The sequence below is a fragment of the Anopheles merus genome, chromosome 3L (genome assembly GCF_017562075.2).
Source record: "Anopheles merus strain MAF chromosome 3L, AmerM5.1, whole genome shotgun sequence".
Lineage (NCBI taxonomy): Eukaryota > Metazoa > Arthropoda > Insecta > Diptera > Culicidae > Anopheles > Anopheles merus.
This window is the reverse complement of record NC_054085.1, coordinates 29,669,145-29,693,454: the sequence shown is the minus strand read 5'-3', so window position 1 is coordinate 29,693,454 and position 24,310 is coordinate 29,669,145. Positions and strand designations below refer to the sequence as shown.

The following is a 24,310-nucleotide window of genomic DNA, read 5'->3' as shown; positions in this document are numbered from 1 at the left end:
GCTGCGAACTGTCAAACAGCGGTTTGACGTTTCGCTGGTTCGTGAAGGTTGAAAGTGGCCCCCTTTGAACTGTATCCCACTGGAAACGCTTGACAGTTGCCAAACAAAATCTTGTCAAGCTTTTCTGCACCACCACACAGACCGGCAACGCGCGCGTGTGTTTTGTTGTGAGTGAAAACTTGGGGCTCCTGCTTAGAGCAATAATCGAACATTTGTTTCAACAGTAGACACGGCGGCAAACGAATAAAGGCAGGTCTAACCATGGACACGGCATCGTACGACGAGTTTGGCAACTACATCGGGCCGGATCTGGAGAGCGACGACGATGACGACCAGAGCCTCTACGGCCAGGCGGATCAGCAGGAGGACGAGGAGGAGGAGCTGATGGACGACGAGCCGGAACCGGAGGAGGAGGAGAAGCGCTCGTCCAAGGCGGTGGTGCTGCACGAGGACAAGCGCTACTATCCCACCTCGCTCGAGGTGTACGGCGAGGAGGTGGAAACGATCGTGCAGGAGGAGGACGCCCAGCCGCTGGACAAGCCGCTGATCGAGCCGGTGAAGCGCATGAAGTTCCAGCTGAAAGCGCAGGAGCTCCCCGAGACGACTTACAAGATGGAGTTTCTGTCCGATCTGATGGACACGCCGACGCTCATCCGGAACGTGGCGCTGGTCGGCCATCTGCACCACGGCAAGACCACCTTCGTCGACTGTCTGGTGCGGCAGACGCATCCGCAGCTGCGCAACATGGAGGAGCGCAATCTGCGCTACACGGACACGCTCTTCACCGAGCAGGAGCGGGGCGTTAGCATCAAAGCAACGCCGATGACGCTCGTCCTGCAGGATGTGAAGGGCAAAAGCTTCCTGCTCAACACGTTCGACACCCCGGGGCACGTAAACTTCTCGGACGAGGTGACCGCCTCGATGCGACTATGCGATGGAGTCGTCCTGTTCGTGGATGCGGCCGAGGGCGTTATGCTAAACACGGAACGGCTGCTCAAGCACGCCATACAGGAGCGTCTGTCCTTTACGCTTTGCATCAACAAAATCGACCGTTTAATCCTCGAACTGAAGCTGCCCCCGCAGGATGCGTACTTTAAGCTGCAGCACATCGTGGACGAAATCAACGGACTGCTGACACTGCACGGCGACTCCACGGTGAAGCCCGTCTCGCCCGTCCTGGGCAACGTGTGCTTCGCCAGCTCACTGTACGGCGTTTGCTTCACGCTCAAATCGTTCGCCCGGCTATATGCGGACACGTACGAGGGCGTGAATGTGGACGAGTTCTCCCGGCGGCTCTGGGGCGACATGTACTTCCAACCGAAGACGCGCAAATTCACCCGCAAACCAGCGCACACGTCAGCGCAGCGCAGCTTCGTGGAGTTTGTGCTCGAACCGCTGTACAAGCTGTTCGCGCAGGTCCTTGGCGACGTGGACACGACGCTCGCCGATACGCTGGCCGAGCTGCAGATCCCGGTGACGGGGGAAGAGATGAAGTGCAACATACGGCCGCTGCTGCGCACGATCTGCAACCGGTTTGTGGGCGATTTCTGTGGCTTCGTGCAGATGTGCGTCGATCACATCCGGTCGCCGCTGGACAATGCGCAGGTGAAGGTGGACCACATATACACCGGGGTGCGCGAGAGCGGCCTCTACCAGGACATGCTGCAGTGTGACGCGAACGCGCAGCTCATGGTGCACAGCTCGAAGATGTACCCGACGGAGGACTGTACCTTCTTCCAGGTGCTGGCGCGAGTCATGAGCGGAACGCTGCACGCCGGCCAGGAGGTGCGAGTGCTGGGCGAAAACTACACGCTGCAGGACGAGGAGGACAGCCGGGTGCTGCAGGTGGGACGACTGTGGATCTACGAAGCACGGTACAAGATCGAGCTGAACCGTGTGCCGGCGGGGAATTGGGTGCTGATCGAGGGCATCGATCAGTGCATCGTAAAGACGGCCACGATTACGGACGTGCAGATGGCGGAGGATGTGTTTATCTTCCGGCCGCTCAAGTTTAACACGCAGAGCGTCATCAAAATTGCCGTCGAGCCGGTCAACCCTTCCGAGCTGCCGAAGATGTTGGACGGTTTGCGCAAGCTGAACAAATCGTACCCGCTGCTGTCGACGCGCGTGGAAGAGTCGGGCGAGCACGTGATCCTTGGCACGGGCGAACTGTATCTCGACTGCGTCATGCACGATCTGCGCAAGATGTACTCGGAGATCGACATAAAGGTAGCGGACCCGGTGGTCGCCTTCTGCGAGAGTGTCGTCGAAACCAGTTCCCTCAAATGCTTTGCCGAAACGCCCAACAAGAAGAACAAAATCACGATGATTGCCGAACCGCTGGAGAAGGGCCTTGCCGAGGACATTGAAAATGAAACCGTTTGCATCGGGTGGAACAAGAAAAAGCTGGGCGAGTTTTTCCAGGTCAACTATCAGTGGGATCTGCTCGCGGCCCGGTCGATCTGGGCGTTCGGACCCGACTCAACCGGTCCGAACATTCTCGTCGACGATACGCTCCCGTTCGAGGTGGACAAAACGCTGCTCGGCACGGTGAAGGACTCGATCGTGCAGGGCTTCCAGTGGGGCACGCGCGAGGGCCCCCTGTGCGAGGAACCGATCCGCAACGTAAAGTTCAAAATACTGGACGCGGTGATCGCGCCGGAACCGCTGCACCGTGGCGGTGGACAGATCATTCCAACGGCCCGGCGGGTGGCGTACTCGGCCTTCCTGATGGCGACCCCACGCCTGATGGAACCGTACCTGTTCGTGGAGGTGCAGGCACCGGCCGATTGCGTGTCGTCCGTGTACACCGTGCTTGCGCGGCGCCGCGGACACGTAACGCAGGACGCACCGGTACCCGGATCGCCGCTGTACATCATCAAAGCGTTCCTGCCCGCGATCGATTCGTTCGGGTTTGAGACGGATCTGCGTACGCACACGCAGGGGCAAGCGTTCTGTCTGTCCGTCTTTCACCACTGGCAGATTGTGCCGGGTGATCCGCTGGACAAGAGCATTATCATCAGACCGTTGGAACCGCAGCCGGCCACACATTTGGCGCGCGAGTTTATGATGAAGACGCGCCGCCGGAAGGGTCTGTCGGAGGATGTGTCGATCAACAAGTTCTTCGACGATCCTATGCTGCTCGAGCTGGCCCGCCAGGACGTGCTGTTGAACTATCCGATTTAAACGGGGGTTGGTTTGGTGGCTGCAGGGTTTCGTGTTTCTTTGGGCCGTCATTTAGAACATAATCAGCATAAACATTTTAATAAACAATTCTATATGTACGGAATATATTAATTATTTGTAATTCTTTGGTTTGGACCAATTGATTTGATGACATTACTACAGGTAACTGTTTCTAAGCTGAAAGGAAAGAGCCTATGGCCAAAAAACTACCCTCGTCTTTGAAGCCTCCCAGAACAATATTATGAGTGCCGGGAAGTTCGATTCGTTGCTGTCCCAAGATGCGTACCCGGCGCTGGACGCGTCAGTTTTCCACCTCAAAAAAGACGGGGCACCGGTGTTAATGATGTAGTGGAAAATTTTCAGCTTCTTTCAGAATAGGCGTACGGGGGAATATTTACGAAACAGGACGAAAAAGGAGCGCGCAAAAGGTTTTACGATCCTTCTGTTTACGCCGCAGGACAGGATAGAGGAGTGGAATTTTCCACGGCGCGGCAGCGCGCAAGGTTGCCGGTAATGACCGTAAATGAGTTGTATTGTTTTCGGATGTATGGAAAATTCCACTGGAGCTTCAAGGACGAATCCTTTGCTATGATTATGCATATAAACGCATTGAGCTTGAGCTTTGAACGTTAGTCTTTAGCAAAGTGCCAAAGCGAAAGCATCGTGTGCGTTTCAGAAGCGGTCGTAAGTGAACGTTCGAGTGTGACACAAACCGTTGGAGTGAATTAGTGAACTGATTTAACAAATCTACGCCGAAACAGATCTAGGAAATCTAATCTCTTGAGTATCTACAACGCGGTAAGTCACGCTTAGTAATTAGTGGAAAGGATACTACCTTTAAAGACAATTAAAAAAATGATTTCTTGTTCAATCATTTTATGGTCAGTTCATACTAAAAATAGGTAACAATTGAATCACAATGAATCTCGCAAAGAATCAGAGTCATGATACATGGCTACATGACTGACGGTTTTAGTAGTGACAAATGATCTCTAGTGTTTTCCTAAAGCTCATTTTCAACTTCCAAAACATCAGAGGATTATCTAGAGGATTCAACCAATAGAATAGAACTTTCTATATTCTGATCACTACAGTTCCGATAATTACTTGTCCCAGGTGGCTTAAATGTTGTGTTTGCAAAGGGACAGTGGATGGGACATTTCTTGAATCTAAAAAAAAACCCCTGAAGATTAGTATACATCCATTACTAATAGCTTTGATAGTGAAATGGAGGCTTATTTGATAGAATTACATCACCTTCAAGCTAATTATTTGCCTATTCTCTTGTCATCTTTCCGGTAAGTCATTAGCTAATTGATTCCACAAACTAAATATATTTAGACATTTCAAAACTCGGACTCGCTTACCTCCATGATGGTAAGGTTTAGCGATCGAGAGCTCTATTTATATCCTCAAAAGTTACAGAAGGTGTTAATATCGTTCCTCTAAACAAAAAAGCAATCAGATCACTAGCTAGGTCTAGAATCACAAATAGCTAGAGTTGTTATCGAACATACCAGTATCCAGGAATCCAGTATAGGAAAGGATATGCTATTCCACTATCCGTTTTGAATGTTTTGTTCCTGAACAACCAATGGCAGTTACTTAGTTATGATCCGGCATCGCTTCGGAGAGAGCCTTGCCTCTCCGATTGCACTGATCTGCATCTCTTCGCGATTGCTTTTGTGGCGCCATCTATTGCACGCTAGCCGTACTAGCGCAATTCAAATTTTGCTCCCAACGCAACAGCACATCCTGGTTGTGGTCTAACCAGGTCGTGTTGATGAGCTGAGCATGATGTGTGTAAAATAACCGGTTTTCTGGGAATTGTATTTTGGGTTTATTTGATTACCTTCAGCATAGTTTTTTGTTGTTGCTCAAGTTTCTTCATTCATATACGCAAAACCAACCAACCTACGAGCACTAAGGGTAGATATTACTGCAAATCATTCCTCCCCACGCTGCAGGGAGCAAACGGCTTACGCAAACGCTCGGTCCACTTGAGAGCAAAAGCGCTAAATTCGGCAATTGGTACATCATCCGACGGCAACAGATCCTAACAATCGACGTCACTACTTCTGCTCTCTCCCATTTTGCAGCTCAAAACAACGAAGTGTGGAGCGGACGCTGCACAGCATTTAAAAAACAAACAGACACACACCCCTTAGTGATACACTTCATCGTCGATTTTGAATAAATTTGACCTTCGCCATAACATTTGGCGGAATATCTTTCCCTCCGTTCGAGGGTCAGTGCGATCACTCGATCATTGCACATGATACTCTTCTCAGTAACACATCGCGCGCGAAGCGCACCAACATCGCTCAAATTAGTGACCGATCACGCACTCCCACAATGGACGAGCCCACCAACCGACCCCGGCTGGTGGCGTGATTGTTTTCAAAGTCATCGTCTGGCTTGTGCGGCTGTTGCCTAGCCCAGCGTATACATGTTGATGCCGAAAAAGTGCCAGTGAGAATTGGGACCGAATGGAAGTCAACCCCGCTCTGATTGTGGGGCGATCCTGATTGGTTCGTTCACGCGCCCAGATGGGGACACACCTTTTTCCATCCGCCTTTTGCCTTGCCCGCGGGAGTCGTTGCGTTTAAACGCGCCGTGATAAGGCGTGCGCTTTGCTCTGTGGTGCGCAGCGCAAAATCATAATCGAAGCAAGCCGCTTCTTTCCCACCTCGGTTTAATGGCCCAACGCCGGTTTATGGGGTCAGCCGGCACGGAGGAGCATATTCAAACAAAAACAACCTATCAACGCGTGTCATCAAACGACACGGCACACATACACACACTCTCTCTCTCTTGAGATGACCGTTTGAGGATTTAATTGTTTCCTCTTTTTTTTTTAGCAAGCAAATGCTGATTTCACTTGTTTACTCATTTACTAACCGCTCGGTCAGGGGAGCGACTTTGTTTTTTAACGATCGAAGACGACGTGATGCTAGATACGCATCACACAATAAGACAAGATAACATTATCCTGCGGAAGGTTACGCCAAAAAGTTACGCCGTCACGCACCAAAGTCAACTTCAGCGTGCCACTAATTTCGCATCAATTTAAGTGCGCACAATTTGCCATACGAAGCTCGTGCGTATGTCGGCATTGATGTTGCCAAAAAACAGAAAAAAATCGCGCGCGATCCTGAGGGTTCCGCATCATAACGATGGGAATAATATTTGATCAACCGGTTAGTGTGTGCCGAGATGTCGTCTTTCGACCCGGTTCGTTCCATCATAAACACGTTCGTTAGCGTCCAGCGCGTACTTTGACCGAACCGTGGTGCGAATCGCGGTTGCCAGGCGCGAGTTCCTTTCCCGCCTTGTTTTTTTCCCGCGCGCAGGTGTGTTACCGATCGATGGATGAGTCAGTTTTAGCAAAAGCCCCCCACCACATTGCTACATAAATTATCACACTATCAAATTTTCCAATTTTCCTCAGCCGTTGCTGTCCGCAACGTTAGCGACCAAGAGCGCAAAATGAGTTCATGCGCGTATTTCACACGCCTTACGGTGTGCGCGCTTGACTCTTATCGATTCCATTATTCCCTCGATAGCAACAGATGACATCTCGTCCTACTGATCTGTGTACCATCGTCTCCCTTCTCCCTCTCTTTCTTTCCCCACCACTGCGCGATTTAGCCGACCCATTACAAAGCAACGCGGTCGGAGGAGCCGAATCCGAACCGAGCGCGCAACGAGGCCGCTGCTGCCGCCGCCACCGCGCGCGCACGATGCGTCGTTTCCCGCCATTCTGTACACATTCGCGGGTCGGTCGTGTGATGGGAGGCCGCGGCCGATCGCGCGAGCCTATTTATATGACACCGTTACGCGCTCGAGCCTTACTGTGCCGTTTTGGAAGCTCCAGCAAAGACGAGCTATGGTGCCGTGGTGCGACGAGTACCTCCTTTCAACCCACTGACGACCACTGCTTCCGGTCTCGGATAGTGCTGTGGTAGAGCGTTGAGTGCAGTGGCAGTTAGTGTGAGCGAGATCACCGGCAAAGCGAGCAGTGAAGGGGAAAACGGAGTGAACAGAGGGAGAGAAGAAGAAAAAAACACAAAACACCGGAAGTGAGAACACACACAGGAGGTGATCGAGCTTTAAAGTGTACTGTTTTTTCTATCGATCGAACTATCGATCAGCAAGTGTTAACAAAAAGATACTGTTGAGCTAACTTTTCATCTTCGGAGCAAAAGTGAGTGAAGTTTGAGTGCGCGACAGTGGCCCAAGTTTACAAATTTCAAAACTAAAGCTCACAACAACCTACCGGAGGACGACGACAGACCGCCCGACCGACAGACGGTGACCGTTGTGTAAGTGTGCACGAAAACTCGTTAACAGCGCGTTTCATAAGTTAGGAGGGTTTTGTGTGCAAAGTGTAACGCCGTTTTAGAAAGGTGCTGAAAAGGTTAAGCAAAACCCCCGCCCGCCCGAGAAGGACACTGGTTGGAGCTGTATGTAAAAGTGTGGTTTTGAACGTTTTCTAAGAGTTAGTTCAAACAAAATTGCAAAGAAATAGTCCCTAGGATGTAACAGGGATTAAGATATTTCAAAATTTTACATGATTTGCACGGAAAACTTCACAAAAAAGACAAAAAACCTTTGTCTTTCCATTCTATTTTACCGTTTTCGATCCTTAAACTGTCCCAGAATGTGGTACAGAAATGTATTCATAATTGTTTGTTAGATTGATGGAGTCCTGGTACATTGTTATCGTTTTTCGGAACGTTTTTTGTGAACAGCATGTTTTTGCCAATCGCGGGATGTTTTTCAACATCGGTTACACATAAAATAAGTGACAGCTGTTGAAAACACTTCTCGCCCGTGAAGAATAATGATGTTCGCAATGAAAACTCTCTAGGACAGGACTGTAAGGGTCCTGTAATGTTGTATGACGTTACATTTTTGATGACTTTTCTTGTATTTTTTTATTAAAATTCATTAAAATCTAAGTTAATAGTTCTATTCAACTCCAAACGTACAAACTATTAAAGTTGGTAATAGCCTATTTGTAATTAATATTGTAACAGAAATTCCACAAAAATATCGAATTAATTTAAAAAAAAATGAATGGAAACCCTGCCCTATAGGACAATAATATTCCGATATTTTTGATGGACATTGTCCCATACTGCTAGATAACGTTACCGCGGAGAAGGCCAAAGCTATAGATTAATGATCATAAACGTTTGCCTGGGGGACGTCTTCTTGAAGGGCTCCATGATAAGCGAGATATTCACCACACGAAGCTCACCTTCGCGCGCACAGCCCAGCGTCCATTGCGATTTGTGTAAGGACCCTCGAGAGGTGACGAGGTCGTCGAAGTGATACAATACTAGCCAAAACTAACAGAAACTAGAAAGTGAATCGTCTCGTTTACATCCGCTTCAGTCTCGATCGCTAAACTGGATCCTTGGTAAGGGATAATGCAGGGTTCATCTCGCTCTTATGCTTCCATTTTCAAGTGTGGCATTAAGAACTTCCCCGCCCATTCAGTCGCCACCTAAAATGGTAGATCTGATGGCGGATCGGCAATGGGACGCTTGAGACGTACAATGTAAAAAAGTAGGCACCATCTCACGCCCGCCTGGGGAGATATTCGATAGACCGTTGTGTGTAAATCGCTGGACGAGCCCCCGCCAGGCAACAACAATCGAGTTTTGCGGCACCGGTTTTTATCAGCTGACACCCGTACGAATGGAGCGGAATGATGGGCATCAATTGGCGATGGCGTAGACACGACGGTATCCCCTCCTCTTTGGAAGAGCGGTTTTTACGACGTCGATGCCTACTACTGCTACCACTGCTCTTATGCCCTGTGTTGCCTTGACGCGAACTCTTGCGCCGTTTTGTTGTGTGTTGTCAAGGCTATTTTTGTTTTCGTTAGCACTGCTTGGAGCGCAAAGTGCTGCCGAGCATGAAGAGGCGACGCAAAGAGATGACGAGGGACAAATACAATAATTGCTTATAATCGAACACATAAACAAACCACCGAAGAAAAAAAAACAACAAAAATGGTGCTAATCATGCGTATTTCTATTTTACGGCTCCCTTCTCTATTTTAGGACACATTCTGCTAAGAGTAAACAGAAGCTTCACAACAGTGCGAAAACAGAACAGATCAAAAATGAGCTTTCAACGACGCGCCTCGGAAAAGACGACCGAGCTGACGGCATCGGTGCCGGTCAAGCTGCTGACAGCCGGTTCGGCTGCCTGCTTTGCCGACTTCATTACCTTCCCGCTGGACACGGCCAAAGTGCGACTACAGGTAAGCAGATAGCAAGGATACAGAACCCTATCGCAGAACGAGCTGTTTTGCTTCCTATTTGCCTCTCCGTTCGAAAACGATATCGAAATCGAGTGCACGAGTGAGCCGTGGCCGATGGCTCCATTCCAACCCATCTCCCCGGGCGAGCGATGCGGATGATTGCCCCCAGAGTCCGTCAACATACAGACACACGATCGTGCGCCCTCTTCCACCTTGCTTCCGCCGAGACGCCGCTCGTGGACGGTTTCGCGGTTCAACGAGCACGCACACCGAGACCGCTCGAGAGACAGTGCTGTTGGTGCCCTCGAGCTGTGTCGGCGGCCTGCACAAACCGGTGGTGTCGGGTACAAAGTTCAGGCTGACCACGAACCACGCATCTGTACTGCTCGCAGCAGCAGCAGCAGCAGCAACAGCATCAGCTCCGGTATAGGAAGTAGGGCAACCCTTTTGCCGGTGGACGTAGGACTTTGAACAGGTCGCGGATACGCGTTGATGCGATTGTCCTTCACCGAGCTGAGTCTCACGCGCGCGCTCTCTCTCTCTAACGGGTTATGCAACGCAAAGGGACAGGTTGAAGACGAAGAGCTGGTTGTTTGTTTTGGTTTTCTTCGGGCGTTCAGTTTGGTAAACAAAATGTAATAATTCTGTCTGGTTTAAACCGATTTTTTTTTAAAGTTTACTTGGGACACTAGGAACAGGGAAGCTGAACGATCACCGCGCTTTGTACAATCGCACCCTTTTCCGACGGTGGTTGATTCAGTGGGAAACGGTGGTTATTATCGTTGGACACAACACTGACGCCGCTTGGGAAAGGGCAGAACTTTCCATTGGAATTCATTATGATGATGATTGTCGGTCAGGCAATGCAGGCAAGAGTGCATCATACGCATTCAAGGTTGTGTCGCGTGTGAGTGTCTTTTGTGATGAAATGCAACAAACCCCGGATGAGGTTTTGCTATAATTTTGCACTATTAATAGTGAATAGAAACAAAACAATTGTATGCAGCAGGGTTCTTGTGTACATTTTCTCATGTTACTGACTTGCTATATACCTGTGAGCAGATAAGTTGTTCCGTTTTTGGAGCAACGCAATTTCAAGATCTCCATCTCATATTTATTGTTTCTCGAACTGAACGCGAGACCATGCTGATTTTAACAGTAATGCTGAAAACATAATTGAACCATACTGGTACTTGAACTGATCATGAAACCCTACCGTTTCTGGGACTGATCCCGAACTCATATCGGCCAACGAACTGATCCCGACCAAAGACTGATGCTGGACCCCTTTTTAAACCATTTGGATCTTGGAATTGTTTTAGACACCACACCGGTATTGGAACGGATCCCTGTCCCATACCGTTCCTAGAACTGATTCCAAACCTATATCGTTCCTAGAATTGATCCCAAATGTATACCGTTCCTGGAACTGGTCCTTACCCCATTTTGTTTCTAGATCCAATCCTAACACCATACAGGACCCCGAACGAATCCCAATCTCATTCCATTCCTAGAACTGTATCCGAACCTATACGAGACTTAGGACTGATCTTGACTCCATACCGATCCTGGAAATGATCTTACGCCATATTGGTTCTGGAACTATTCCTGACACCGTACTGATTCTGGAACGAATCCACAGTCATAGCGGTCCTGAATCTGATCCCGAACTCTTACCGTTGCTGAACTGATCTCAAACCCATGCCCGACCTGGAACTAATCGTGAACCAATACCGGACTTGAAACTAATCCTGGACCAATATCGGTTCTGGATTTGGTTCTAGCCCACAACGGTCCTAGGACTGCTCCCTTTTTTTTATTTTGGTCCAAAATCTGTAGCTGAATATGTCTCAGCCATAGAATGGATCGAGATCAGCTGTCCCGTTAAAGGAACCTACTTTGGTACGATTCCGACCTGAATTTACTGTACCAAAGGTTCGGAATTGTTCATGCTTTTATACACATACCGGAATCGTCGCACATACTTTTGGCCCTTTCCGGCCTGAACTGGCCGCATGATTCCTTTGCACCCATGATGGGAAATGTGTTCTGCCACTACCTGCACAGTCACCATATTTAAGTCCAAAAAGGAACTAAAAGTAACTAGTTATTTTACCAAGAGTGCCCAGTACCAGTAACTAGTTGCAAGTAATTGGTGCTCGAAGTGCATTTTACAGTAAAAAATAATTTAAATCATAAAATAGCTAGATGCCCTAGCTTAGTATGAGTAATTATATGCAGCTACATTGCATAACACATAAAAGAAAGGAAAGGGCAAATACAATGCTTCCAAGAACCCCTGCAGCGTGCTTTTCCGTGCACACCTGTTGTTGCACACTCATTCGTCAATGCAGAACGCATTAATAAGTAAAATTTCTGCAATTGCAGTACCCACACAACGGTCGATCAATTCCCCCCCCCCCCCACCCCCTGAGCATTACAACATTGTCCACCTATAATCACTTCCGCCAGCGCGCGTTTATGTATGTAGAACGATTGTATTTATTTTTTCCCCCTTCTTCCCACTTAAAGATTCAAGGTGAACAGCCAGTTAGAACCGTCGCCCTGGCTCCGGCCACCATCAACACATCCGCCTCGCTCAAGCTCAACCCAACGTCCGTGCCGGCGACGCAGCACGTGCAGTACCGCGGTCTGGTCGGAACGATCACCACGATCACGCGACAGGAAGGCTTCCGAACGCTGTACAACGGCCTGTCGGCCGGTTTGCAGCGCCAGCTGTGCTTCTGCTCCATCCGGCTGGGCCTGTACGATACCGTGAAAACGTTCTACGGTTCCCTGCTTAAAGGTACGGTGCCCAATACGCTCGCCTATTTCTCCTTTTACAGAGTGTTAGCTAACTGTTCCCTATAATTGTCCCCTCCCCTCCCTCCGATTGCGCAGAAAACGAAGCTGGACTTCAGATCGGAACTCGAGTGCTGGCCGGCCTAACGACGGGCGGCGCCGCGGTAATGATCGCCCAACCCACCGACGTGGTGAAGGTGCGATTCCAGGCGGCCACCCGCTCATCCACCGGGCGTCGGTACGCTTCCACGCTCGAAGCCTACCGGACGATACACCGGGAGGAGGGCGTACGGGGACTGTGGCGAGGCGCCATGCCCAACGTCGGGCGCAATGCGATCGTCAACGTGGCCGAGATCGTGTGCTACGACGTGGTGAAGGACTGCCTGCTGCTGTACGCCCACATGCCCAACGACATACGGTGCCACTTTTCGGCGGCAGTTGTGGCCGGACTGGCGGCCACGATCGTCGCCTCGCCGGTCGATGTGGTGAAGACGCGCTACATGAACTCGCCCCGCGGCCAGTACCGGGGTGCGATCGACTGTGCCATCCGGATGGGGGCGAAGGAGGGCGTGGCCGCCTTCTACAAGGGCTTCGTGCCGTCGTTCGCCCGGCTCGTCTCGTGGAACGTGGTGATGTGGATTAGCTACGAGCAGCTGAAGCTGGTCATCTTTAATCGCAACCAAAGCTAGAGGACGATACCATGCTGGTGCTAGGACGCCATTGACAACTCTTCCCGAAACCCTTGCTTGAAGCTCTCACCGTGGCTTACCCGTGTCCTCACACGTTCCCGGAGTGTATCTAGAGCTAACGAAGTGTGTTTGTAGCTATATGCCTCTTTTTTCGCGCGGGGTTTTTATCGTTTTTTCTTCATCGAAACATGGATCACTATTTATACTTTTATAACGCGGTATGACTGCGACAGTGTGTGACCGAGTCAGCAAAAAAGAGCCAGCCAAGGTAGGAAGGGAAGCGGAAAACCCGGACCACGATCCGCACCATCATCCGGTACGGGTCGGGGGCGTTTACGTTACCACAGCAGCAGCGTCCAGTGTCGGATTGGTGCAACAATTTTCCCAAACTTGAGCGTGTACGCTTCCTTTTACGTATGTGATAATCAGTATGTTTGTGTATGTGTATGTGTGCGAATGAAAATTGTTACTGTCGTGTCTTGTAATTGTAAAAAAAATCAACAATACCTGAATAAACTTTTATCTAAGAAGAGTCTATCATTCATACCTTAAACATCCGTCAATGCCTTTTTTTCGTTCGGGAAAAATATCGTCGATTTTGGAGCTTTCCTGTTTTTGTTTAATGAATTTGTATTTGCCTTCCGTTTCTATTGCGATCTATAACAATTTTCTCAACTGGCTACAGTTCTCCTTGATGATCTTCTCCAGCAGGATCGCTCCGCGCTCTTCGCTCATTTCGTACGTTTCCATCACCACCGGCTGGAGGGGCTGGCCGCCCGACAGTGCCGAGTCCGACTCCGGCTCGTAAACCACCCGCCAGAAGCACTTGATGTCCTGCAGCAGCTCCTTCAGCTCGCTCAGTATCCTATCCAGCAGCTTCATCACGCCGTCGCGATCGGTTTTGCGCAGCCGCATCAGCTCCGCCGCGTCGTGGCGCGTCATGCGGCTGATGACGCGGTCGTGCAGCCGGACCGGCAACCGTACGGCCGACTGGTCCGTCAGCTCCACGCTCAGGTTCCACTGCTCCCTGCGGATGCGGGGCTGCTCGGTGACGGCTTCCACCTCGCAGTACACGACGAAGGCAGCGCCCGAACGGCGCTGCTCCTCCGGCAGGGCCATCAGTTGATCGATCGTCGCCAGGCTGGTACCATCGATACGGTGCGGGTAGCTGGGCGCGACGATACTGAGCGTGGTTGGCCGTTCGTTTAGCTCGAGCGCGTCCATCCCGTCCATGCTGTCCTCGAACAGGTCCGAGGTGGTGAATTGGTTGAACTTCTTGCCGGTCGTGGGCGCCGGTTCGGGGCTTTTACTTTTGCTGGACGCGGCTGGCTGTGGCAGTGTCTCCATTTCCCCTTGCTCTTGCCGATACTCATCCGAGGGTCTGGATTTTTTAGCCCTCGGAGGCGCTACCTCATCGTACTGCTCATCCAACCGATCGAAGCCCCTCAGCTCGCTCTGAATTTGATCCTCGAGCGCGTTCATCACATCGATATCGTCCTCAATCAAGCCCTCGTACGTCGGTTCCGGGCGACGTAGGGGAGCTGGCGCCACCTTACGGGCTACGGGCGACGATTGCGACTGTTTTGTGGACGATACCTGGTGGTGCATAATTTCCGGCTCCCGCGGCACATCCACCAGCTGCACGGCAAACGCGTCCATATCGTCGTCGTCCATCAGTGTGCTAACGGTCGGCACCTGCTCCGGTTTCGGTTGCGTCGACTCGATCACATCCAGATCGATGCCCATCAGCAGCGAATCGTCCACATCATCCTCCACGATGGCGGGAGATTTCCTTTGATGTGCCCGTTGATTCGGCACCTGATGATGGCTGCTGCCGCCGCCCGCCTTCCGATCCATCGGAATCGATTGTATTGCGCTGTAGTTGGCGCGATGCCTAGCCTCCGACACGTCCGGCTCTTCGTAGTCCAGCTTGGGGGTCGGGTTGGCCGGTTTGTTAAGCGCGCGCAGCAGCACATTCTCGTACGCGTTCGTTATCAGCAGCACATCGACCTCACCGCCGAGCACGCGCACGTTGCGCGGCTCGAGAAAGATGACCTGATTGATGCAGCGCAACGGACCGGTTAGGAGCAGCTTCAAGCCGGGCGTTAGCTTGGTGTTCAGGCAGCGGATGGGACTGTGCTCCATCGCTACTACCGTTTGTTTGCCATCGGTCAGTTCGAGTTTAAGCATTCTTCGTCTGAAATGAAGGAAACGATTGAGCATTTTAAGCTGATCATTTGCACAAGCATCGCAACCGGTGCATACTTCTTTACGTTCGGTGCTTGGCTTTTCCTCATCTGCACCTCGTCGTCCGCTTCGTCCAGCTTTTTGTCGTACAGCGCTCGCCACTGGTCGTACGCCGGTTCAGCTAGCAAGAGCGTTCAACAAGAAAAGCGTTAAAATGCTTACGTACAGACAATCTAAGCTACCTTCAGCGCGCTCTACCCACAAATGTCCATCAAGTACTGCATCTGAACCGGAAACGAGCCGCTCATCGTGTGCTGTTCCCCCTTCTGGGCCAGTCCCGGCGGCAGCACCCCGGTACCGATCTCCTTCAAATCCGCCAGCAACCACTGGCTAAATGCGAACTGAAACACGCCCTCGTTGGAAATGGTGGGATTTTCCTGCACACAGAACGACACACACTCGGACAGCCAGTTGTCCAGCACCTTGATGTGGTACTCCCGCAGCAGCCGCATTTTCGTCATTTGTACGCGATTGTTTTCATGCTGTATCATTTTGCCGTTTTTCGTTCGGGGCGCCTCCGGATCCGGACACTTTATATTCTTAGCGGTGAAGGTGAGTGAAAAGTGATTTAAAAACGACTAGAATCGGTGCAGAATGCTCCCGTGCGCGGAGCGTTGCTGCCGTTGCGAGCGCTTTGTTTACGTTTCAATTGAGCTGACAATCAAAAAGGGCGCGCTTGTTATGCTGTCATTTTTTTTTCCTATTTTGCTAGGAGCTTGTTTGTTGCTTAAAATTCACTATTTTTAAGGTTAATTCAATGCAGCAACAATTGAGCAATAAATAATCTTTTTTTTTTATAAAACACCTTTAAATATGTTTAGAGAAATCCATTTTGTACACATTTTTTTTAACCATGTGCGCCAAATAAGCCCGTTCTACTGTATCCCCAACTGTCAGTAGCGTCCTCGGGCAACCATACAAACAATAACAAACTTTCCAAACTTTACTTTCCGATTCGTTGATGTGGAATAAAAATGACGAATCTAGCTGTTTGCCGACTGTGTTTAACAGATCGAGACTCAACCTTTCTCGAGCTGAAGCAGGACAGTGAGCTAATAGAAACAATGTTCAATTTAATATCGATCGAGGTAAGCAGCAAAGCTCTTGGAACAGTCCCCTGGAGTCTGGCTCGGAAAGATGAATAAGGATGCCGTTGGTCGTTCCTTTTTGCAGCCCCTGCCGCATTCAATCGACACCATTGTGCTGTGCCCAGATTGCCAGCTCTTTCTGACGCAGGTGGAGCAGTTTCGCGAAGGTTGCATCCATAACGATGAAATATTCCGGGAAAGATTGCAGAGCGAAGAGTCGATGACTGCAGTGTACGTGAAGGAGGATAACGTCGATGGGCTGCGGGTGGTCATCATAGAGGAGGACGAAGCTCAGCAGCTCGGACTCATCGATGAGGCCGGTTTGGAGAAGGAAGTGGTGCAGCAAGCGTGGCCGGATGAAAAGCAAGAGGTAAAGGAGGACATAGCTCCGTCCATCCCGGAAGAGAAGAACGAAAGCGTGCGACAAACCCGGCAAAGAAAAGCGAAACAAGAGGCACCGAAGCGGGAGCCACCGAAAAAAGCCCAAAACAAACCCGAGTCGGTGGTTAAACAGGAAGAAAATCCCGCGCCGGCGGCGGTACCCACCAAGCCCAAGCGAAAGTTTGTGGCGGCCACCTCCAACCGCTACCTGCCGTGCGTGCGGTGCGGTAAGATGATACGGCGCAGCAACATGGTCAAGCATCTGGAAACGCACGATCCGAAACCGCCGCAGCTGTTCTGCTCGTACTGCGGGAAGCAGTACCGCAATCCGAACCTGCTCAAGGTGCACATCAACAGCCACCACACGTTCGAGCGGAAGTATGAGTGCGAAGAGTGCGAGAAGGTGTACTACCGACCGAACTCGCTGCGGGAGCACATCCTCGCGAACCATTCGAAGGAGCTGCGGTACGAGTGCAAGGATTGCGGGAAGAAGTTTAGCAACTTCTCGAAACGGACCTACCATTACGCTACGGTGCACTCGGAGGCGAGACCGTACAGTTGCCAGTACTGCGACAGAGCGTTCAAGCTGAGGTAAGTGGTGGGATGTGCTGCTTTCTGCGTGTTTGTTTTGTTACCTTTTTTTCTTTTTTTCTAAATTGTAGGAGCGACTGGACGCTGCACGTGCGAACGCATACGGGCGAGAAGCCATTTTCGTGCGACATTTGCGGGAAACGGTTCAACAAAAGCTACAACGTTACCATCCACAAGAAATCGCACCGAAACGATGAAGCGCGGAAAGCGTTGAAGGAAGCGAAAGCACAAGCATAGATTGTATGGTTTACTTATTGGTTTAGTTAATCCGCGATCAGTTTTATGCTTTGGGTCACTCATTTATTTTAAGATATTTTATTCAAGACGCAGCATTTTGCAAAGGCCAATAATGTTAAACAAAACTAATATAATAGTTGTAACCAAGTATGAAGCTATAATACATGAATTTTGGTTCATATTTAACAACTTACTTTTATTTCCCACCGAAGAAAAGCGAACTGTGGCCTCAATCCTCAATCAGCCAACTGATTTTGCATTCAAAAAGGTGCCCATTTCTCTCAGCCTGTTAAGCTCAATCCTACACCGTAAACCAACTAGCGATGTGCGTGAATGTAGCCCTCGTTTTTGTCCAACAACTGTCAAAGCACATAAACAAAATTGATTGCAACGGGGTTTCCAGCGCACACTGCCGCGGCTGAACAACAAATAACCATGTCCGCAATATACGAAGCGGCCGCCACAATTAAACCAAAAACTCCCGACGAAGAGGAAGTGCTGAAAAACCTTTGGTCGGTAAGTGTATCCTCGTGGTTTACTTTCGTTCCGCATTTAATCCAATTTTGGCTCACCGGCATTCCGTCCAGATCCGGCCGTGTTACTTATATAATGAAGAGTACGAGGACTGCACCAGCGTTAAGGCCCGGTTCCACCAGTACTTCATACACGGCGAATCGATCGACTGCAACCAGTGGAAGCGTGATTTCGACAGCTGCGTGCGGTTCGAGAAGAACGCAACGGACACGAAAAGCGCGCTCGAGCTAATACGCAGCGAGCAGAAGCGGCGCGAAGAGCGGATGCGCGCCCACTACGGCAACAACGTGTGGACGAAGCGGACGGCACCGCCGCAGGATTGGGCCAAACCACTGCCGGAGCACATGCAGAAGGAGTACGAAGGGTCGTTCCTCGCGTCGAAAGCCAAAGAGCTGCGGGAAGGACCGCAAACGCCCGAGGTGGAAAGCAGCTCGTCGTGCGCTATCATGTGACAAGAAGGCGCCGTTACATGTGGCGGGCGAAAGTTTAAATAGCATTTTTAAAATCACTTTTTTCTGCTGCAATAACCCCAGCATCCGTCATTTACATCGTGAGTGAATAAAGTTATGTTTAATAAGATTAAAAATGATATAGATCTGGGAGGATGAACTAAAAGCTAACACAAAAAAATGGTCGCGTAATATCGTCACAGTTGCCGCGCCGGCTATATTGCAGTATGTTCCGGTTTTACCTCGCCTTGTGGTAGCATCGTTGTTTCCGCAACCATCAGCGTTGACTGTTCCGGCGGCGGCAGATTGCGGTGCGACTTTTTGTGTATCACCACGTTGTAGCTTTTGTTGAACGCTTTACCACAGATGTCACACTTGAACGGCTTTTCGCCCGTGTGCTTGCGAATGTGCAGCGTGAGATCGCCCCTGGAGGAGAAAGCAAGGAAACGAAATGATGCACCAAACGAATGCAAGCGTGGCCAACTTACTTAAATTTAAACGCCCAATCACAGTAGGTACAGGCGAACGGTTTCGCCGTGGTGTGCTCCTTCTTGAAATGGTGCCACCGCTGGGCCCAGCTCACGAACGCCATCCCGCAGTCGGAGCAGTCGTACCGCTTGACCGTGCTGTGCTTCACCCGCTTGTGGTCCTTCAGCGAGGTCGGCCGCAGGTACACCTTGCCGCAGATGTCGCACGGATACTTCTTCTCCTGCGTGTGGTTGCTGTTGATGTGTAGCTGCATCCGGCGCGGATCCTTGAACGCTTTGCCGCAGTACGAGCAGAACACCTTCGGCCGGTCCGGATCGTGCGTCAGCTGGTGCTGGTTGATGTTGTTCCGGGCGATCATCTTGCCGCACTGGGCGCACGGCAGCTTGTTGTTCGATTTATCGGCAGCTGCTGCCGCCTTTTTCGTCGGATTCCGCTTCCGCCTGTCGGTACTTTTCTTTCGCACCGTCAACGGCTCACTGTCGGAGGAGGAGTCCAGCTTGGACAGGGCTGCTTCCGACGGTTTGTACCCATCCGTCTCCTCCTCCTCTTCCTCCTGGACTTCCTCACCCTCCATGTCATCGTCATTTTGTTCGATCATTTCCAACAGACACTCCTCAATGATGGGCTTTTCCGCCGCCCCATTGAAGGCTGTCTCCTTTAGCGATTCCTCCTCGGCCGCTTCCGGATGGATCACGTCCACCGGCATGAAGAGGGGCTCTTCCGTCTCGGGCGCCGTGCTGAACTTGCGCCGAAAAATGTCATCGTTGATGATGCACCGTTCCCGGAAGTCGTAGCACTTGTGCAGCAGCTGGTTGCACTCCGAGCACAGGTAATACGGAACGCTTTCGTCCACAATGGCCTACAAAAAAAAGTAAATCGGGGTGTGAAGGAATGCACCAGACCCTCGATCTTTCCGTAGTTTCGTTCCACTTCTAGGAGCACCAAAAAAAGGCCTACCTCGATGGTGGTCGTTTCCCGTATGATGTTTACTATTTGACCGTCCTCGTTCAGGCAAACCATCGAGTCCGGACCATTGTCCAGCTCTTCCCGCAGGCAAAGGCGACAGATGCGATCGACACAGCTCATATTAGCATAGTAACTGTGGGTCGGGGACACTTTTTTGTTCTCGTCGGCCAAGTTGCTATTGGATTCGGACCCCAGCAGAGGAGAAAAACATAATTTACATTCTTTTGCAAAGTTTGACAACGCAATGTTTACATTTTTTTCTACGATGAAGTTTGACAGTTGGAATTCTGTTTTTTTTTGCAAAAAAAACCCGAAATGAGTTTGTTTTCAATTGAAAGATTAGTTCAAAAATGTTTTATGCTTTTTATTACATTCATATTTAATATTATGTTCTAATTTAAATATAATTTTACATTTTTTAGCTCAAATGAAAAAAATGTTTTAGCTTCAGGGCTAATTTCACGCTCCACAACGTTCGCTGTCAAAAAACTGTCAACAAACGTAAACACACACACTCGGCATGGTTCCCGGCACGCGCCTTACCCTAGTCAAGACGGTGAGCACGTTCTAGTGGCAAAAGTATGCGTAAAACGGTGCGATTTGTTAAGTAAAAAAGTATTTTCCACGAGGCAGCCGCGGCACACGTGTCGTGAGAGGACTCCCACGATGGAGGAACGGCTAAGCTCGCTGAACGACGAAGAGCTGAGCACACACGAGCAGCAGATAAAGGAAAAGCTCAGCGTGATCGAGGACAAACTGGCCCGGCTGCGGTCGCAAAAGTCCCACCTGGTGCAGCTGTGCGAAACGATCCAGCAGGTGCGGAAGCAGCGCAAATCGGCCCAACAGTCCGATGGCGACTGGGAGCGGGAAAATTTCCCCTGGTCGACCAAGGCGCGGGAGCTGCTCGCGCTCGTGTTTTCCATCAAGGACTACCGGCCGAAGCAGCTCGCCACGATAAACGCACTGATGGCCGGGAACGATGTGCTGCTGCTCGCACCGACCGGCGGAGGGAAGAGCCTGTGCTTCCAGCTGCCGGCCCTGCTGAGCACGGGCCTGACGGTCGTAATCTCCCCGCTCATCTCGCTGATGGAGGATCAGGTGTGGTCGCTGGAGCGATGGAAGGTTCGGGCACAGCTGCTGTGCAGCACTACCAGCAAGGACGCGGTCAACCGGATACACAAAGAGCTGAGCGACAAGCGACCGCCGACCACGAAGCTGCTGTACGTGACGCCGGAGCGGCTGGCGAAGAGCAAGCGGTTCATGACGGCACTGCAAAAGTGCTACAACCATGGCAACCTGGATCGATTTGCGATCGGTAATGCGGCCCCATTTCTCGTCCTTCCAAATGTGTCTCAATTTTCTTCCTCCCTTGCAGACGAAGTGCACTGCTGCTCCCAGTGGGGCCACGACTTCCGGCCGGACTACAAGTTTCTCAACGTGCTCAAGGGCATGTTCCCGAAGGCGCCCCTGCTCGGCGTAACGGCCACCGCCACCACCAAGGTGATCGGCGACGTGCAGACGATGCTGAACATTCCCGACGCGCTGCTGTTCGTCGCGTCGTTCAACCGGCCGAACCTCTACTACCACGTGCTGCCGAAGCCGGCCAGCAAGCAGGAGCAGTACGATCTGCTTGCCAACCTGCTGCTGACCCGGTTCCGCAGGCAAACGGGCATCATCTACACCTACTCGACGAAGGACGCGATGGACATCAGCAGCGAGATGGTAGCGCGCGGCCTGAAAACGGCACCGTACCACGCGAACCTCGAGTCGGCCGACCGCACCAAGATACACCAGCTCTGGCACGACGAGGACTTGCAGGCGGTCGTGGCGACGGTCGCGTTCGGCATGGGCATCGACAAGGGCAACGTGCGGTTCGTGATACACCACACGATGAGCAAAAGCATGGAGAACTTTTACCAGGAAAGTGGGCGCGCCGGGCGGGACGGGGCCCGATCGGACTGCATACTGCTGTACCACTTCTCGGACGTGTTTCGCATCACGACGATGACGTTCTCCGAGCGCACCGGGCTGAAGAATGCGTACGCGATGGTGGAGTACTGCATCACCACGAGCGAGTAAGTGTTTGCGGGGATCGTTTTGATTCGTTTGCTGGGTGAAGAGGTACTAACCGATGGCACGCCATTGCTCACTTCCCAGATGCCGACGGAAGCTCATTTCGGCCTACTTTTCCGAGGTTTGGGGCGCCGAAGACTGTAACGCAATGTGCGACCGGTGCGCCAACAGGGATCTCGTGTGGCCCCAGAAGGAGATTGCCCCGTACGTGGAGCAGCTGCACCGGATCGTGGACAAGTGCGAGCTGGAGCAGACGAACCTTACCGGGCTGAAGCTGGTGGACGCCTGGATGCACAAGGGACCGACGCACGTGCGGCTGAGCGAACCGGCCCCGCTGATCGATCGTACCGTAGCGGAGCAGATCGTCGCCTACCTGATCGTGCACAACTATCTGAAGGAATCGTTCGTGTTCACACCGTACGCGACGCACAGCTACATCAAGAAGGGTTCGGCGAGGGTTGCGAACGGCACGCTGAAGATCCGCGTTGGCAAGCTGTTTCCGCTCGCGGTGAACAGTGAACCGGCGATCGCGTCGACCAGCAGTGCAGGAAGGAAACGAACGACCAGCGAAACGTCCACGCAAACGAACGGGGTGTCGAAGGACGGTGGTAAACGGGTCCGGACAGAGTCAGAGAGCTCCGAGGACGAGACGAGCTCGACGTCTTCCTCCACGAGCCCTCAAAAAAGCGACGAAGACGTAGTCGTCGTGCAGGAGGTGGAAGTGATTGACCTCGATGGAGAGTAGAATGTTTTTTTTTTTATTACAAATATAAGGCTAATTTAACATTAAGCTTAAGCATGAGAGACACTTTCCATTATTACATCGCTAGGTAGGGTGGCTTGAAGTTGAGCGCATTTCGGTACCGACCCGAGCTGCGCATGGCCATCTGGCGGTGTCGTCGCATCGCTTCGGTAATTTCCTGCGGCGTGATCGGCTTCACGCCGTCCAGCCCGCGGCCTTGCGAAACTTCCGGGCAGGCGTGTAGCATGTTGTACGATTTGCCTGTCAACAACGGCAATGCGGGACACAATTAATCATCAAGCTCTTTCCCCTCCCCTCCAGCCCAACTGGCATACAACTTACCGGAAGGGGTAACCCGGCTGTACGGATCCACCGTCCGGTTGGCCGTGTTGAGCCGCGTCAGGATGCAAAAGTCCACCAGCACGGCGATCGTTTCGTGCGCCAGGTACGCCAACGTGAGCAGGCAGCTCTGCGTGATGTTCACATCCTCCGGTATGTTTAACCACTGGCGCATCCGGCTCTTCATCACCTCCGTGTTCCGGTGCATGAAGGAGGTGCGGCGGGCCGCTATGTACTCCTCGTACTGGCGCCCGGTGAGGATCTGCGAGATCCGGTCCGCCCGGAACAGCCGGCGTGCCTTTTCCTCGTCATACTTTTCGGGCGCCTCGCGGTCAGAATCGTCGTCGGAAGTTTCCGAGCTCGGGCCAAGGTTCAGGTGCGGATAGCGGCCACCGCACAGATCCTTCAGCCGCTTCTTCATCAGCGCCATGTCGCGGAAGTACTTCTGAAGCCGCGCCACGCGCACCTGATTTTTGCGCATAATGTACTCAAAGTCGCGCCGGGACAGGGTCGGTGAGTTCGGGCGCGACATGGCGTGATCGATCGCTTCCTGCATGATGCCGCGCAGCTGCTGCAGCACTATCTTCTCCACCAGCAGGACCGACTCGCGGAGCGGCTTCTCGCAATCGCCGTACCCGCGCATGATTTGTGAGATTTCGTTGAAAAAGATGGACCTGTAGTCGGTACCGTCGGCGGATGGGCCCGCGCCCGTCGGCGGTGTGCCCGGGTTCGGATGGATCGCAACGTTGATCGTGGGGCGGGCGTATTTTTTCGCGGTAATATCGCGCAGATTCGCCATCGTGTAGCCGGGGAGGGGATTTTGGTGTTTGTTGGCCGTGCTCGGAATTAGTTTTGTTTACTGCGCTGAGGTTTGACGGTGTGCTGTCCGGTGTCCATCAGCTTTGGCAGTCGTGGGACATTTGTTAAATTTTACTCAAATATTTTTATCAGTTTTATAATTAGAAAATTGTTGTTTTCTTTCTGAGGGATAGTGCCATTAAAATTTATCAAATAGCATGCTTATGAAGAATTATAGGATAATAATATTCCTAGGTTTTCTCCACTGTTGTATGCAACAGATAAAATGGTTGCGTGAAATAAGCCCTTATCCATATTTCGACGAAGATTTCAACAAGAACGTTAACCCTGTCACTGGCAACCAAACAAACCAGGCAGTGTGGCCAGATTTTTTAGGTGATTTTCGGTAGGAGCTTTAA

The 24,310-nt window shown here is 51.3% G+C and overlaps 8 protein-coding genes across 11 annotated transcripts; 5 read left to right on the top strand and 3 right to left on the bottom strand.

Moving 5' to 3' along the window:
- The first annotated feature begins 97 nt into the window (after nucleotides 1–97).
- Nucleotides 98–3,291, top strand: LOC121599677 (116 kDa U5 small nuclear ribonucleoprotein component). 2 transcript variants are annotated; one of them, XM_041927680.1, is made up of 2 exons: nucleotides 98–167; nucleotides 225–3,291. In XM_041927680.1, exon 2 carries the CDS (start codon nucleotides 262–264, stop codon nucleotides 3,184–3,186), a length of 2,925 nt encoding a protein of 974 aa, XP_041783614.1. In that variant the 5' UTR covers nucleotides 98–167; nucleotides 225–261; the 3' UTR covers nucleotides 3,187–3,291. The 2 variants fall into 2 exon arrangements, with proteins under 2 accessions (XP_041783614.1, XP_041783615.1); XM_041927681.1 differs by having other exon boundaries at nucleotides 111–167; nucleotides 228–3,291.
- A 545-nt stretch (nucleotides 3,292–3,836) lies between these two features.
- LOC121599722 (mitochondrial uncoupling protein 2-like) lies at nucleotides 3,837–13,487 on the top strand. Of its 3 annotated transcripts, none has more exons than XM_041927753.1 (4): nucleotides 3,837–3,984; nucleotides 9,264–9,466; nucleotides 11,999–12,272; nucleotides 12,368–13,487. In XM_041927753.1, exons 2-4 carry the CDS (start codon nucleotides 9,326–9,328, stop codon nucleotides 12,955–12,957), a joined length of 1,005 nt encoding a protein of 334 aa, XP_041783687.1. In that variant the 5' UTR covers nucleotides 3,837–3,984; nucleotides 9,264–9,325; the 3' UTR covers nucleotides 12,958–13,487. The 3 variants fall into 3 exon arrangements, with proteins under 3 accessions (XP_041783687.1, XP_041783686.1, XP_041783688.1); XM_041927752.1 differs by lacking the exon at nucleotides 3,837–3,984 and adding an exon at nucleotides 6,957–7,511; XM_041927754.1 differs by lacking the exon at nucleotides 3,837–3,984 and adding an exon at nucleotides 8,498–8,614.
- A 75-nt stretch (nucleotides 13,488–13,562) lies between these two features.
- Nucleotides 13,563–15,857, bottom strand: LOC121600214 (recQ-mediated genome instability protein 1-like). The gene is made up of 3 exons (XM_041928629.1): nucleotides 15,407–15,857; nucleotides 15,223–15,325; nucleotides 13,563–15,154 (listed from the first exon to the last, which is right to left on the bottom strand). Exons 1-3 carry the CDS (start codon nucleotides 15,693–15,695, stop codon nucleotides 13,615–13,617), a joined length of 1,932 nt encoding a protein of 643 aa, XP_041784563.1. The 5' UTR covers nucleotides 15,696–15,857; the 3' UTR covers nucleotides 13,563–13,614.
- A 177-nt stretch (nucleotides 15,858–16,034) lies between these two features.
- Nucleotides 16,035–17,684, top strand: LOC121600056 (zinc finger protein 37-like). Its single transcript, XM_041928343.1, has 3 exons — nucleotides 16,035–16,292; nucleotides 16,378–17,264; nucleotides 17,336–17,684. Exons 1-3 carry the CDS (start codon nucleotides 16,179–16,181, stop codon nucleotides 17,499–17,501), a joined length of 1,167 nt encoding a protein of 388 aa, XP_041784277.1. The 5' UTR covers nucleotides 16,035–16,178; the 3' UTR covers nucleotides 17,502–17,684.
- Nucleotides 17,685–17,870: 186 nt separating this feature from the next.
- On the top strand, nucleotides 17,871–18,526 carry LOC121600057 (UPF0545 protein C22orf39 homolog). Its single transcript, XM_041928344.1, has 2 exons — nucleotides 17,871–18,017; nucleotides 18,089–18,526. Exons 1-2 carry the CDS (start codon nucleotides 17,937–17,939, stop codon nucleotides 18,485–18,487), a joined length of 480 nt encoding a protein of 159 aa, XP_041784278.1. The 5' UTR covers nucleotides 17,871–17,936; the 3' UTR covers nucleotides 18,488–18,526.
- Nucleotides 18,527–18,572: 46 nt separating this feature from the next.
- On the bottom strand, nucleotides 18,573–20,175 carry LOC121600055 (zinc finger protein 32-like). The gene is made up of 3 exons (XM_041928342.1): nucleotides 19,931–20,175; nucleotides 18,973–19,832; nucleotides 18,573–18,910 (listed from the first exon to the last, which is right to left on the bottom strand). Exons 1-3 carry the CDS (start codon nucleotides 20,057–20,059, stop codon nucleotides 18,700–18,702), a joined length of 1,200 nt encoding a protein of 399 aa, XP_041784276.1. The 5' UTR covers nucleotides 20,060–20,175; the 3' UTR covers nucleotides 18,573–18,699.
- Nucleotides 20,176–20,439: 264 nt separating this feature from the next.
- Nucleotides 20,440–22,802, top strand: LOC121599969 (ATP-dependent DNA helicase Q1-like). The gene is made up of 3 exons (XM_041928141.1): nucleotides 20,440–21,254; nucleotides 21,315–22,014; nucleotides 22,097–22,802. The coding sequence occupies exons 1-3, from the start codon at nucleotides 20,606–20,608 to the stop codon at nucleotides 22,755–22,757; spliced, it is 2,010 nt and encodes a 669-aa protein (XP_041784075.1). The 5' UTR covers nucleotides 20,440–20,605; the 3' UTR covers nucleotides 22,758–22,802.
- Nucleotides 22,755–24,016, bottom strand: LOC121599970. Its single transcript, XM_041928142.1, has 2 exons — nucleotides 23,097–24,016; nucleotides 22,755–23,015 (listed from the first exon to the last, which is right to left on the bottom strand). Exons 1-2 carry the CDS (start codon nucleotides 23,890–23,892, stop codon nucleotides 22,831–22,833), a joined length of 981 nt encoding a protein of 326 aa, XP_041784076.1. The 5' UTR covers nucleotides 23,893–24,016; the 3' UTR covers nucleotides 22,755–22,830.
- Between the last annotated feature and the right edge of the window lie 294 nt (nucleotides 24,017–24,310).